This window comes from Schistocerca americana, chromosome 3, assembly GCF_021461395.2.
Source record: "Schistocerca americana isolate TAMUIC-IGC-003095 chromosome 3, iqSchAmer2.1, whole genome shotgun sequence".
NCBI lineage: Eukaryota > Metazoa > Arthropoda > Insecta > Orthoptera > Acrididae > Schistocerca > Schistocerca americana.
Window position 1 is genome coordinate 427,881,478 of NC_060121.1, and position 15,615 is coordinate 427,897,092.

The 15,615-nt window shown below is 41.1% G+C and overlaps 1 protein-coding gene across 1 annotated transcript in view; it reads right to left on the reverse strand.

Moving 5' to 3' along the window:
• LOC124607103 (solute carrier family 22 member 7-like) overlaps window positions 1–15,615 on the reverse strand; it is a 180,174-nt gene that overhangs the window by 78,093 nt on the left and 86,466 nt on the right. Inside the window, exon 4 of the mRNA XM_047139300.1 lies at window positions 10,115–10,272. Coding sequence (XP_046995256.1) covers window positions 10,115–10,272 — 158 coding nt within the window. The remainder of the gene's footprint in view (window positions 1–10,114; window positions 10,273–15,615) is intronic.

Here is a 15,615-nt window from a genome sequence, read left to right on the forward strand (position 1 = left end):
ATGAATGAAAAATATCTATGCAGAGTTAATCTTGTTTGATATTTAATCTGTTGAGAGCTGTCAAAAAGCTTAGTCAAAAAGTTAAGGGTGTCTTAGTAATATCAGCAATTACTTTTTTTGTATAAACATCAACCAGAGAATTTGTATTAAATTTTGGTATAAAAACAGAATAAAATGCAGCAAAGTTTTAGAAATGTTTAATATTGCGTTTGGTGAGCCTCCTAAGAGTAACACAATGTTTTATGAGTGGTATAAGCATTTCGAAGGAGGCCATGAAATCATTTAAGAAGAGAGCACTGGACATCCCAGCACATCATTAGATGATGATGATGATATGGAAAAAGTGAAAAATGATTTTGAACAGTTGCCAACCCACAATCAGAGAAGTTGCTGATGTTGTTGGTATATCCCTCCCAGCACTGATTATATTTATTTATTTATTTATTTCATTTTAATTTGGTTTGTAGACTACGGTTACATCAGGGCTGACTTTTAAAATCCACTTCCTTGTCCTAAACCAAGTACAGTGACACTGCAGATGTCATAGATGTTTACCCCACCTATCAATTGGTTGTGTCTGTGTGCAGCAGAGGAACATGTTAGCTACCCATGTATTTTCTTCCTTTTTGGGGAAGCACTCCACCTTGTGTTCTGGGTGAATTCTGGAACACGGACATGCCATTAGGGGGGTTGGGTTGTTTAGGGGAAGGAGACCAGACAGCAGGGTTATCAGTCTCATCGGATTAGGGAAGGATGGGGAAGGAAGTCGACCGTGTCCTTTGAAAGGAACCATCCCGGCATTTGCCTGGAGCGATTTAGGGAAATCACGGAAAACCTAAATCAGGATGGCCGGACGCGGGATTGAACCGTCCTCCCGAATGCGAGTCCAGTGTTTAACCACTGCGCCACCTCGCTCGGTGACATGCCATTAGGAACTGACTGCACTCTTTCTATTGTACTAAAACTATCTTCTCATTACTTTGAAATCATTGAAATGCTTAAGTAACATATGATTCATATCATTTTTTGCTAATTCCTACATTTTTGTCAGTCCTGATGCAGGAATAAAGAAATCTTCAGAAAAATATTGAGACTGGTAACATATAGCACTTTTTTTGCGTCATTGGAATCTGAAGGAAAAATACCAGTACATGAAGTACACCAAATATTAAAAAAATCATATAACAAACAAACATGCATGTCACCTCAATATTGCAAGCATCTGCAGAAAGAAAACTTGTGAAATATCATATTAAGTACTTTGCTAACAATGCCACATGCTGTGATGAGTGTGTGGATGGCCACGGAAGGCTGGAAACATCCATAATATGAATGTCAATTTCATTTTGCAATACCTAAAAATTCAACCACAATAGTATTTACAGAAAGGAAAGAAACCTTAGAATATTTCAAACAATGAAAAATCCAAATGTGACACTATTTTGTGTGTGTGTGTGTGTGTGTGTGTGTGTGTGTGTGTGTGTGTGTGTGGAGAGAGAGAGAGAGAGAGAGAGAGAGAGAGAGAGAGAGAGAGAGAGAGAGACGTATGCACACCAATTTTTTTGTCGAACCTAGTTGACCGAAGAAAGTTTTTGCGCCTATCTGTGACTCAGAATCTCTGCTATATAATCAGCAGAGACTATCCTTTTCATAGTATTATTATAATGTTTCCTTACATACAGATACCACTATCTGGAAACTGATTTCGGATGCCATCATTTTGAGAGGAATTAATAATCTGTTCAGTACAGGGGTGAGCATTGAAAAGATTAATGTTTAAATGGATCATGTTCTTGTTCTTGGTCTTGGTCTTGACAAAAACAAATACAGAAAAGCCTTGTGTTACAATAGCTGAGGCTGCACCAGGTTAGGAAACATCATCTGTGGCCTAGCAGGTGAGAGCTACTACCAGCAGAACTGTTTTCTTTTTTGCAGCCAAATGCACACTAGTGTGAAGCACCAGCTTGCTAACAAAACCCCTGAAAGCTGCTGCACCATTCCATTCAGCAGCATTTCCGTGGAAGAAACAACAAGTGCCCCACAACCATGGCTTTGCTATAAATGCTCACCTAACATGCTGCAGTGAACTTTAACTGTTTGTTACTATGGGCACATATTAATTATGATGTTCCGATTTGGTCACCATTTTGGTCATTTGGTGATTTTGAGTGCTTCACAATACAATGGGAGAGCATCAGTGCCAGCCATGTGGTACAGTTAATCAAGTCTGCAACAGCCCTTTGTTGCTTAAACCTAGTTCTCATGGTTCAGGATTTCCTCTCGAGTGCATTCTCGGCTAGTTCTAGAACAATACTCATTCTACATGTTGATTTTTGAATGTGTTTACACCAATAGAGGTTGCCTGCAGTTAAGAGTATTTTATTCTGTTCTGATTTCAAAATACATCTCTATTACATTTTCTAAATCTTATTTGTTAGTGTTGCAATTTCTGCTATCTTTCTGCAATTATCCACACAAATCAGTGTCCTACCCCCTTCCCCATTTCAGGTAGGGACATAGTCCATGACCTCCCATGGTCTGATACTGGATAGAATATTAATCTGATATCCCGATGGCCTATTAATATTTATTTAGCCCAGTAGCTGGGCAAGCTCTCTTCATTTATGTTGCCTGTGTTACAAGCACTGTGTGTCTGTCACTATAGGTGTCAGAGCTCCAACTCTTCTCATCAAAATCCTCCTCTCTCCATAACCACTTCTGATGTGTCATCAGTTTAGAAGGCCGAGGATTCACTTCATGGAACTCTTTAGGTATTACACATTGTGATCATGTAGCATGAGACAGGTTCACTGACAAATTTTGGTACAGCATGAAATGTTTCAGAGTCATTGTTGCTTTTGGGGCAACTTACTTTATCACTGCTTTCTTCTGATGATGAGTCTTTTGTGTCACTCACCAGCTGTTGTAATGAACAATCAACATTAGCACTGTTGTGCTCAGACAAATCTCTTATGTCTGATGTCTTCTTCAGGATGCTGAGTATTTCACTTTCTGGCAAAATACTTTTACCAGCTGCTATCCAAAAAGCAAAAGAAATAATATCCCACTTGTGATAAATACTTCTTAACTTGAAAATGTATTTTAATTGAGATTTCTTAATCAGAATAAATATCCACATGGCTGTGCAAGTAGACGAAATCTAAACAAAATACTTACATGCACAATGATGATAGTTATTTGATCCACAATAAACAGTAAACAGCGTAATTTGTAAATAAATACAAAAATAGCTTCAGTTGAATTATTGCACGTCTTGATAAAAAAGATTAATATCATCATTCATTTAATCAGTATGATGAAAAATAATTTGTTGTTGTGACAACACCACAACTCTGCTTAGGTTCTTTATGAAAATAGTAACAATGAAAATTTTTCCACAAGAATTGTGTTACGAAGCAAAACATAGGCAAATGCAAGTTTATCGTGAGTTTTGAGATGATGACAATGATATAGAACTACTGTAACATGTTACAACAGGTAACAAAAATGGGTGTATGGATACTGCATCAAAACTAAGGCTCCACACACACACGCACACACACACACACACACACACACACACACACACACACACACACACACACACACACACACACACAAAAGTTTGACAATTGTCATCAAATGTGAAGGTTATGATATGAACATACTGTTCTTCAGTGTTAACAATGTCGTGCACCCTGAGTTCTTGCCACAAGATCAAATAATCAATAAGAAGTACTCCTTAAAAGTCCAATGCCTCAACACCCAGACTGGTCGTGAAAAAAACCACAGTTTTTGCATCTCAGTAATATACCTGAATACACATACTTGCCCATTCATGAATGTTTGGCCAAAAACAATACTGTAATGATGCCCCAGCACCCATCTTCATAGGCATAACGCCATTTGACTTTTGTCCATTTGCAAAAGTTAAAAAAAATCTTAAAGGGTCATCATTTCATAAGCACAGGTGACATTAAAAAATAATCATACAGATAACTGAAAGCTTTCCTAGTTCAAAATGTTAGAAGGATTTGAAAAAGCATTGGCATAAGAAAATAATACCTAATGGGGACAATTTTGTAGGGGTTAACACTGATGCAGAGGAATAAATAAAATTGTATGCAAAAAGCAAATTTCCCCATTATTTTTGAACATACCTCATATGTAAAAATATACTTTTCTACTAAATGCTTTTTTGGGGGCAACCATGATGTCCCCAAGCCCCCCTTTGATCTGCATCTTTCATCAGGAAAGTGAAACAAATCAAGCTATACACTAACAGAAAGAAACAGCCACTCACTGCAGACAACTTCAGTACACTATACCAACAACAAATGATACTAGCACTGATCTATCCATACTGGTATTCATTTCTGATCAGTGATATGGATATTCAGAGAAAGTCAGTCAGTCTCCTCTTACACTACTCACCAACAATTTTTGTCCCATACTTGAAGGGATTTTTTTTAATGGAACACCACTAGTTTTCTATAATTAGAGGAGCCAAGAAATGTTTATTATCAAAATTATAGTTAAGCAGAACTGTTAGCCCTCGGCCTACTGGGAATTTACTTTTACTTCAAGATTTTTTGGTTACGAACTAGCCATTTTACCCTAAAATATTGTTAGTGAGTGAATGTATCAGGACATCGATGTAAGATGTAAAGTACCTGAAGAGCATTTTGCAAGTTTTTCTCCAATCAGCTTTACACCATATGCTTACAGCACACTTCTGTGAAATATATACTTTTCTATTTTAACTGCAATGTCTCTGTTAAGATTACACCATTATATAGGCATAACTGAATATATGCAAAAAAGTCAACAATTATGTCTATAGGCCAAAAAAACGACAGAAAATTTCTAATTGCAAGACAGACAGCACTGAGACTGTTGGTTAACTTATCCAGATACTGGTGCCACCACAGTTTATGATCCCTCTAGAAGCCAAAGAACTTCACACATGAAGAATTATCCAGTGTGCATCCTCAGGTTTGGAACTGCATAATGCGAGTCTTTGTAAGATTAAGGGCTAAGCTGTTTGCTGCGAATCACTTGTAAGAATGATTCATTATTCCCATAGCTGTGTCTGGTATTCATGAGTTTGGCTCTTCATCAGCATACAATTGTAATGAGTGAAGAGCACAGTTTAATCATTACTAATGTCCTACGCAAGTCATTTATGTCAATAAAAACAGTGAACAAAGCACCAAACTTTGGAACATTACTTAATTTTTCCTCACACCAAAGTACGATTTGACTCATATAGTCGCAATTGTAAATTGGCCCTTAGATTTATATTTTTAAGCCTTTATGCTAACCACAAAAGGAAATGCCTTCATGACATATCAGATACACTATGTGATCGAAAGTATCCCGACACCCACCAAAATCACACATTTTTCATATTAGATGCATTGTGTCGCCATCTACTGCCAGGTATTCCACACAGTGACCTCAGTAGTCATTAGACATTGTGAGAGAGTAGGATGGAGTGCTCTGCGGAACTCACAGACTTTGAACATGGTCAGATGATTGTGTGTCACTTGTGTCATATGTCTGTATGCGAGATTTTCACACTCACAAACATCCCTAAGTCCACTGTTTCCAATGTGAAATGTGAAGGGACACCTACAGCATAAAAGCATACAGACCGACCTCATCTGTTGACTGACACAAATTGCTGACAACTGAAGGTGGTTGTAATGCACAATTGGCAGACATCTTTCCAGACCATCACACAGGAATTCCAAACTGCATCAGGATCCACTTCAAGTACTATGACAGTTAGGCAGGAGGTGAGGAAACTTGGATTTCATGGTCAAGCAGCTGCTCATAAGCCACACATCGTGCCGGTAAACGCATAACAATGCCTCACTTGGTGTAAGGAGTGTAAAAATTGGACGATTGATCAGTGGAAAAATGCTGTGTGGAGTGACGAATCAAAGTACACAATGTGGCGGTCCGATGGCAGGGTGTGGGTTTGGCGAATGCCTGGTGAACATCATCTGCCAGCATGTGTAGTGCCAACAGCAAAATTTGGAGGCGGTGGTGTTATGGTGTGGTCATGTTTTTCACGGAGGGAGCTTCCGCCACTTGTTGTTTTGCATGGCACTATCACAGCACAGGCCTACATTGATGTTTTAAGCACATTCTTGCTTCCCACTGTTGAAGAGCAACTCAGGGATGGCAACTGCATCTTTCAACATGATCAAGCACCCGTTCATAATGCACGGCCTGTAGTAGAGTGGTTACATAACAATAACATCCCTGTAATGGACTGGCCTGCACAGAGTCCTGACCTGAACCCTACAGAACACCTTTGCGATGTTTTGGAATGCTGACTTAATGCCAGGCCTCGCTGACTGACATCGATACCTCTTCTCAGTGCAGTGATCTGTGAAGAGTGGGCTGCCATTCCCCAAGAAACCTCCCAGCACCTGATTGAACATATGCCTGCAAGAGTGGAAGCTGTCATTGAAGCTAAGGGTGGGACAACACCATACTGAGTTCCAGCATTACCAATGGAGGATGCCACGAGCTCTTAAATCATTTTCAGCTAGGTGTCTGGATACTTTTGATCACATAGTGTACCAATATGATTTGTGATACTCCTACCAGAAATTTATGATCCACACAATCAATGCTGGAGGATATAAAGTAGATCTGGAAGTTGAGAATGAACAATGAATGTAGTAGGAAAGGGTGGAAAGAGGATCAGGAGTAGAGTATGAGTGAGCTTAGAACAAAAGACATGGATGTAGCAGGGAAAGAGAGGATCTCCAGCAATAGCAGTAGAGAGCTTCAGGGCAGCACCCAAGTGGCAGTGCAGAAGGCTTCAAAGGGGGAGGGTTGGTGAACACTAGAGCAGCAGCACAGATTGCCTTAAGGGGTGGGGTTGGGAGAAGGGTGGGGGGTGGGGGGGCAGCATGAGGCAGGAGTGGCACAGACAGCTTTGGAGGAGGGCCTCACCTTAGTGGCTGCACGAATTGCCTTGAGGTGGCCCCAGCTGAGCAGCAGGATGGATGGCTTCAAAAGGGGGTCCTACTCAAATGGTGGAACAGACAGACTCAGAGAGGGAGGGGTAGGAGCCACCTGAGCACAAATGCAAATTGATTTGATTGGGGAGAGGGGGAGGGCAATGAGTCACGTGAATGAGAGTGCTGAGGACTTTGGTGGGAGGGTGTGGCACAACCTGAATGCTGCTGCAGATAGCTTCAGATGGAGACAGCCAGAGCAGTTGTGCAGAGGGCTTCAGTTTCAGACAGACCAAGAGGCAGCACATGGTTTTGGAAAGGGAGGGGGCTGCACCTGGCCACAGCACAGAGCGCTTCTGGGGAAGCTATGCCCAAACAGTAATGCGGTGGGTTTCTGGGGATTCAGCTCATGTGACAACTCAGAGCATTTGAGGGGCACAGTGAGTAGCAGTACAGAGGACTTTAGAGTGTAACACCCAAGTGACAGCACAGAATGTTTCCAGGGACAGCAGCAAAATATCAGCTCAGAAGGTTTTGTAGGGAGGGGAAAGGGAGAAGGGAGAAGGGGTGTGCCTCAGGGAGGGGGGGGGGGGGGGGGGAGAGCTGGGTGCACTGCACACAGCAGTGGCACAAAAGGTCTCTGGGCTTTGTGTGAACGACACTTTAGCAACAGTAATGAAAGCTTTGGGGGTGGTGTGCAAGTGGTGCTACAGATAGCTATGGCAGGTGGGGCAGAATTGGTAGCACAGAGAACTTTAGCAGGCAGTGTAAGAGTCAGTAAAGGAAGCTTTGGGGAGGGGGCAGCACTCAAGTGGAGTTGAAGAGAGCTCAGTGTGGCACTATTAAAATGGCAGCATGGAAGGCTGGAAGAGGTACACAAATCAAGTGGCAAGCAGTGCACATAAGGTGTAGCACATTCCAATTTACACAACACATGGGCTTCTGGGGGACTGCACCTGACAGATTGCATGTAGTGATTTGTGGGGCACATCACATGTGGAGAGAAGAGGGATTATGTGGGGGCTGCATATGATTAATGAAAAAGAGGACTTTTGGAGCCACAGATTAAGTAGTGGCATGGGATAATTTGGCACTAAAGAATCTGGCTGTGAACACTGGTATTTGGGGGGGACGGGGGAGGGGGCAATGGGTAGAGGGATTTTGGGGAGCTGCACCTAAGCAGCAGTTCAAGTGACTTCTCGAGGCAGGAGCACAGGCCGACCTTTGCTGAGGAGGGTTTTATCTCCAGTGTAGAAAGTTTTGTGGGTAGCAGCTTCAGCAGTGGCGAGTGAGCATATACCAGCACAGAGGGCTTGGGGTTGCAGTGCACAAGCAATGGTGCAAAGTGCTTCCGAGTGAGGAAAGGTGGTTTCCAAGAAACTAAACAGAGATTTCAAGGTTCTGGGCCTGAGAGATGGTGCAAAGGGCTTTGAGGGGCCACATTCAAAGACAGTGAAAGGGTTTTGGGATGCCATGTCCTAGTGGTGCAAGAGAGGGCTACGTGGGCAGCAACTGAGTGGTAGGACAGAGAGGTTGGGGGAACAGCACTCTTGTGGCAGTGCAGTGGGCTTAGGGCGTAACAGTGGAAACGGATTCAGAGGATGGTGACACAGAGGGATTCTGAGGCTGGTGTCACAAAGGACATCAAGAGCAGCATGCAAGCCAAGGCACGTAGGGCTTCATGTGGCAATGTGAAAATGATGGTGCAAAAGGCTCCAGGAGAGCCCAGTCCAAGCAGCAGTCACAAGGCCTGGTTTGAGGAGGATAGTGGTGCAGAGAACCTTGGTTGGAGTCAAACGGCAGTGGACAGGGATTTGCTGGGCTGCACCACAATGGGGGTGCCAAATTGATGGTACTGGTGGCTTTGGCGAAGCACTGCTTGAATGATGGCACATAAGACTTCAAGGGGGCACAGATCTAGTGGCAACACTAAGGGCTTAGGGAGGGGAGCTGGGCTAGGAACAGAGTGAAGGGCTGCAGGGGTAGTGCACAGTGCTTTAGTGGGTGAGGGGGTTGAAGAGGGGGGGGGGGGGGGCGCAGTCCAAGCTGTGGCACAGAGGGCTCTAAGGGGAATGCAACCTGAGTAAAGGTGCGGGGATTTTGGGAGGTTTTGCCAAAGCAATGTTGCAGATGGCTTCAGGATTGCCAAACTCTGGGCAATCACTTGAGAGGCAGCACAAGAAAGATTGGATGGGTCTAACAGCAGAGGTGGTACAAATATCTTAGGAGGACAGCTCTCAAGGGGTAGGCAGATGGGTTTAGGGGAGGGGTTTGGCACCTGAGCAAACGTACAAAAGGCTTCAGGGCAGCACAGCAGAGGACACTGGTAGAGTAGCAAGTAAGATTTTTTGAGGCAGTGCCTGAGTGGCAGGGCAGAGATATTTGAGGGCTCAGACTGATTTAGAGCCAGAATTCAAGCTGAGCAGCAATGCAGAGATGTTCTGAGATTGACAGGCAAGTGTCTGCCAGGAAGGATTTGGGGCTGTCACCTGAGCCACAGCAAAGAGGGTTTCCAGGATGAGCCAGAGCAGTGGCACAGAGGGCTTTGAGAGAGTGTTGTCCAATTAACCAAGAACATCCTTGGTATCGAGTGTGACCCCAGTGTAATCTGTCAAACTATTTTACTATTTGATTCTTATCTTCAAGACAGAATCCAGGTTATGGTGTTCCATTCAATGGAAGGAGGTAGTCTAGGTAGTCTACATAGACACTTATATCATCTACTTTCTGCTTTCGGGAGAAAATGCACAGTTAATGATTATTTTTGACACTGTGTCAAAAACTTTTATTTCAAGTCACAAAAACTTTTATTTCAAGTCACAAAAACTTTTATTTCAAGTCACATCATTTGCACTGTGTTGTGAAAACTTTTGTGTTAGAATTTACAAACACTTTTGGAGTGTCAATGACCCCTTATAAATAGTCTTGTTTATTATAAACATAAGAAATCAGTACATGTGAGATTTACCCTTAAAACACACACACACACACACACACACACACACACACACACACACACACACACACACACACACACACACACACACACAGAGAGAGAGAGAGAGAGAGAGAGAGAGAGAGAGAGAGAGAGAGAGAGAGAGAGAGAGAGAGAGATAGTTTCAATGAAGACTTACCCAAAGCTAGAGCTGAGTCAGTGCTAGGCAATCCTGCAGCCTCTGCCATTACAGAGAAAAAAATGTACAGTGGGAACACAGATGAAGAAACAGTCAACATAGTTCTGGAAACTGCTATCATACCTGTACTCACAAGGTATTGCTTTCTCCGTCCAAATCTGCAGAACATGAAATGTAAGCAGATATTATGTGACATTCCCAGTAAAGTACATGAAACAAAGAATCAGACAAAATTTGATTATTGGCAAGCATTGGAAAGTTCTCTCTTTTCAGTAGGGGTACTGACAAAATTATGGAATGTTTTCATATTTTCAAAATGCCTCCTCACAACCCTTATGTCCAACACAACATCATATGTAGAAGTAATATCTATGTATATAGGCCTTTACCAAGTAATGGATGTTAAATTCTACAGTCTCTGAAGATAACAGTGTCTTTACAAATATTGGCAGTTGCTGGTTTACTGTAACATGTCAAAAGAACACCTCTCTCTTGTCATGTCTAAGATGATGACAAAGTACTATATGTCTGTTGCCTTTACTTTTCACATTATGGAAGAGAGACTATATTGATTCAAAAACTTTTTTAATACTTTACCTCATCTTTTAAATACAATAAACCAGCGACTCAATATTCATTTCCCCACAATGGTCCTCCTAATTTCAGATACATAATCATTTGAAGGGATCTTGGCATATATATCAATTTCATCAAATATTACTTATTTAGGTACTCTATATGTTATATCATTTCCTATTACTTGAATCTGCACATTCACCAATGCATTAATATGTAATGTTGTTCTTGTCTGATATAGGTAAAGCTGTCCTGAATCTGAAAGCAAGTTTGGACACCTCTATCTGAGGTAGCATGGTTTTTTCTTCTGACTCCAAGGCTGATTTGCCCTATGGGCTTTAGGAGAAACCAACCATGGAATAAGCTGGTGTTATTCTGATAAACATTGACAGACATGAAGTAAGTGGTAAGTGACTGACAAAAATCGTAGGACTGACTGGGGATCAAACCCCCAGGCCTTTGTATCTGTAATCTGGTGCTTTAATACTGAGCCATGAGCCTCTGACATAATGCTATAATATGATAATCCTATATGATACAGGGTTGGGTTTCCTGTTTCAATTCTGATGAAGGCTCTTCATGAGATGGAGAATTGGCATTGAAACCAATAGGATAATTTTTATTCATAGTGTATTTTTTAATCTTTCTATTACTGCTGGATATCAGGCTGTCATGACCAAGATATCCTTTAACAATCTTTATCCTCTTTTTCTTTCTGTATCATCACCAGATACACTTCCTACTCCTAATGCATTCATAGAAACCTTATTTTTTAAATGTTCAGTTAATCCAGCTTTTGTACAGACATGCGGTATTGTGTCTACAAATTCGCTTTCAAAATTACAAGTCTTTCCCCTTAATGACTTATTAAAATGATGTCTTGAAGGTATTCAGAAGCTATAGTGGTATACTTTTATTAAACCTGTATCTAATAAACATATTTTCCTGAGTTAACATATTTACTTCACTTAATATTTTGTGATGAGAGAGTTGTGCTCTTTACCATACAGTTTCCTCTTAGACAGCAGGCTCCGAGTTGTAAAAGTGGTTCTGGCAGATGTTTAACAACTTTCTTACATTTCTGAATTAGTTTGATTACATATGTAAACCACCTACAACAAATGTCAATATACATCACTGGATGTTTCAGCAACCTCTTAGCATAAAAATTTTAAGGCCTATATTTCATAATTCATTTTTGGTACATTTACTCACTGTCGATTTAGTTTCTAACCGTTCACTTACTCTTCTGCTATACCACTCAATTCTGCATATAAAAGGGCAGTCAACTTCTGCTATATATCCTTCAGACTATCATAATTATACATTACATAAGTAGATACATCTTTTTTTGTTTTAGTTGTTATCTTGAGTTAACATACATAATGCATGTGTGAAATGTAAACATTAAAAAGCTGAGGGAAAAAGATGGATCCTTGGTGATTTACTGACCAACCTAAATGGATGTATCTTAAGGTGTCACTGCTGCTGCGACATTCCAGTTTGTGACCAAGCAGTTGACTACAATTAAGACACTCGACTCATATTTTGGAAGAGAAGAGATCATACAGGTCTGCCCATTGTATTGCTGTAATGAAATTCTGGAATGATTCCTCTGGAAATGGCATGGCCAGTTTCCTTCCGTATTCTTTCATAATCCAAGGCTGTGCTGCATTTATAATTACCTTGATGTCAACAGGATGTTAGAATCTGTGACTGCTTGGTGTTTTGAGTCAACTTTAAGTGACTTTACACATCATGAAGCAAATTCTCATGTTTATGCTGTCACTGGTTAATTATCAACTTTTATATAATTCACACTTTTAACAAGACAGATCAGCAAACACACTTAACAAGATGGATCAGTAACCTAAGCAAGTGCAAACCAAAGAAGTGGTTTTATTAAAATGTTTCATACTCAATGAATTTACCTTAATGCCGATTTTTGCAGCTGATTATCTGATCATTAATTAAGGAAAACACATTGCAGTATGTTAGGACTTAATGTAAGAAATGCATGGTACACAATTCTTGTTTATATACATGTAATTGTATTCTACTGTAATTTGCCTCTGATTGTGGCACTGCCTACAGTGCCCATATGAAAACACATGTAATACTGTTTTCACAAATTGGTTGAATATAAAGTTATTACATTTAAAATAGCAACATAAATGGCAACAGTGAAAGTAGGAAATATGTACACAAACTAGGCACTGAAGTTATTACGTGTAATTATTCTTTAATATCCTGAAAATGGTACAAATTTACAGGTCCTATTTGACGCAGCAGACTTTTGAATATGTCTTCATCTAAGAGTTTTACACTAAGCTTCTTGATTAAACGATTTAAAGCAGTCTAAAATGCAACTTGCGTGTTGCCTCATAAACACTTAAGCTATCTGAGAATAAATATTGGCAAACAATATTATTGGGAAGGTTTGCCAATGGACTGTTGTCTTCAATTCTCCATACCATCCCTTATTTTCCATATACGTAACTGAAATTTGAGGAAAATCCACCAAAGCAAATCTCAACAAGCTATTGATTTTTAAATTAAATAGCTATAAGAATTGTCTATAGAGGTAATTAAAAGGGAACAAATGTGAGTTTGTTTCAAAGTAAGCTAGAGCTTTAATGTTCAGCAACAGGCGATCTTCTGCAGTAAATCAAGTCCTCTGTTCCTCAACACATATGGACATCAGCCTACTATGTGAGAAATGATGTATTGTGCAACCATTACTGTAGTCTGGGAGACACGTCTGGTACTGACAGCTCAGTACCATCACTCCATTGCCTAGCACACACACATAGCCAGCTAATGACAGACTGCACTCTAGCATATAGCAGGAGCCATGTTGCTCTTTGCAAACCTCACGTACCAGTGAGTGTCTCATGTTCAACCGGTGCTGTCATTTTGTCATTTTTCTTAATGGTTCAGATCATAGTTTACTTCATTTTTGTTGTTGTAATTGTTTATTTGCTTCTGTTTCCTTTTAAGCAATGTCCAGTGCAGTGAGTAGTGCCAGCCGAACATGTGAAGTGAAACAGAAAATGTGCTACACTGCCAGGCCTGCCAATTCTTGTGTTCAGTGAGGGACTACTTTGCAAAAGAAAAGGAAAAAGGTTAAGAGGATTACAGCAGCATTGAAAATAAGCATGAACACTGTTGTAACAATAGGAAAAAAACAGTACACTACAGACTGTGGTGACAGAGGCACAGCAAGGCTGCACACACCGGAGACCAAGCGGCCAAGGAAGAAGCAAGTGACAGCTATGGACAATTTCCAGAAAGATGCATTATAAGCAAAGAGAACATCCCACTGAGCTTTTATCACTCCAGAAAGATCATATTTTTAAAGGAAGCTTATTTTCATTATGTACACTGCTGAAAAACATAGGCTTCAGCTATTCAGTGTTTAACTGATGCAAAAAATTGATGCAAAGGACACGCAGTCACATGGCAGAGCAAATTTCTGTGCAGAATCATGGGTGGAAAATTCGAAAATGTATGTGGATAGACGAAATGTGGGTTAATGCTAGCCATTCATTACATAGAGGCTGGAGCGATGGAATGCCAGAGGGGACCAAGGCAGTGCCTGTTGGAAAAGGAGGTCAGATTATTGTTTTACATGCAGTTACATTGGAGGGTTATGTGCCAAACAGCTTGTTAATTTTTCTTTCAGGAAAGACAAGTGATTATCACACAGAGATGAACAGTGTGGTTTTTCAAAATCAGTTCAAAACATTGTTGATGATTGATTGGTTGGTTTGTGGTACAAAGGGACCAAACAACTACAGAGTCATCAGTCCCTTTTTCCTGATGCAAGCAAGTTTCAAGCTATGTAAACACCCAACACCACACCTTTAAAAAACGAATGGAATGAACAAAAAATGGGGAAAACATACACTACAACTGAAGGAAAAGTAGAAGAAGGTATTAAAACCATAGAGCATATAGTGTGGACCGGGTGATCACAATAATAAAAAAAGAGGATGAGCCAGCCACTCTGCAGCACATTAAAATGTCCAACCCAAAAAGATGAGGCGAGATGAACACATGTAGGGAAAAGTCGACCACCAAGACAAACAAATGCAAAGAAAGTGTGACAGAGTTCAAATGGAGGGAGGGTGATGACCTCACAGAGAAGGCCACCCTTAGATGGTACAATAAAACAAACCTCGCAAATAAAAGAACAAACTAAATCTGTTATTGAGGCATTGTCACCCAACACCAAAGGTAGGGCGCTGGGGAGGTTAAAAGTCTACCGCAGAGCAGCTAAAAGTGGGCAGTCCAGCATGATGTGGATGACACTCATATGCGAGCCACAGTGACACTGAGGTGGGTCATCATAACAGGGGAGGTAGCCATGTGTTAGCAGCATAGGGCCCATGCGGAGCTTGCAGAGAACCACAGAGTTCCTGTGAGAGCCCAGCATGGAGGTCTTCCACACATTTGTAGTCTCAAGGGCATACTGAGATTATGCCATACCATCTCTCAAAGCTGAAAAATCTTGCAGTGTAATAATGATTGCAGGTCAGTTACAGTGATGCCAATCTCCAGAAGTGGTTTCCATGTAGCCTGTTTGGCCAGCCTGTTGGCAAATTCATTTCCTGGGATTCCGACATGGCCCGGGGTCCACACAAACACCACGGGATGACTGGTCCATTCCAGCACAAAGATGAACTCCTGGCTGGGGTAACAGTGGTCGACAGCTTGTAGGCTGCTCAAGGAGTCAGTACAGAGAAGAAATGACTTGCCAGGGCATGAGTGGATGCGCTCAAGAGCACGAGAAATGACCGACAGCTCTCCAGTGAAAACACTGCAGCCATCTGGCAAGGAGTGCTGTTCAATATGTCCTCCACGAACATACACGAAGCCAATGTGACCATCAGCCACTGAGCCGTAAGTGTAAACCACTTCAT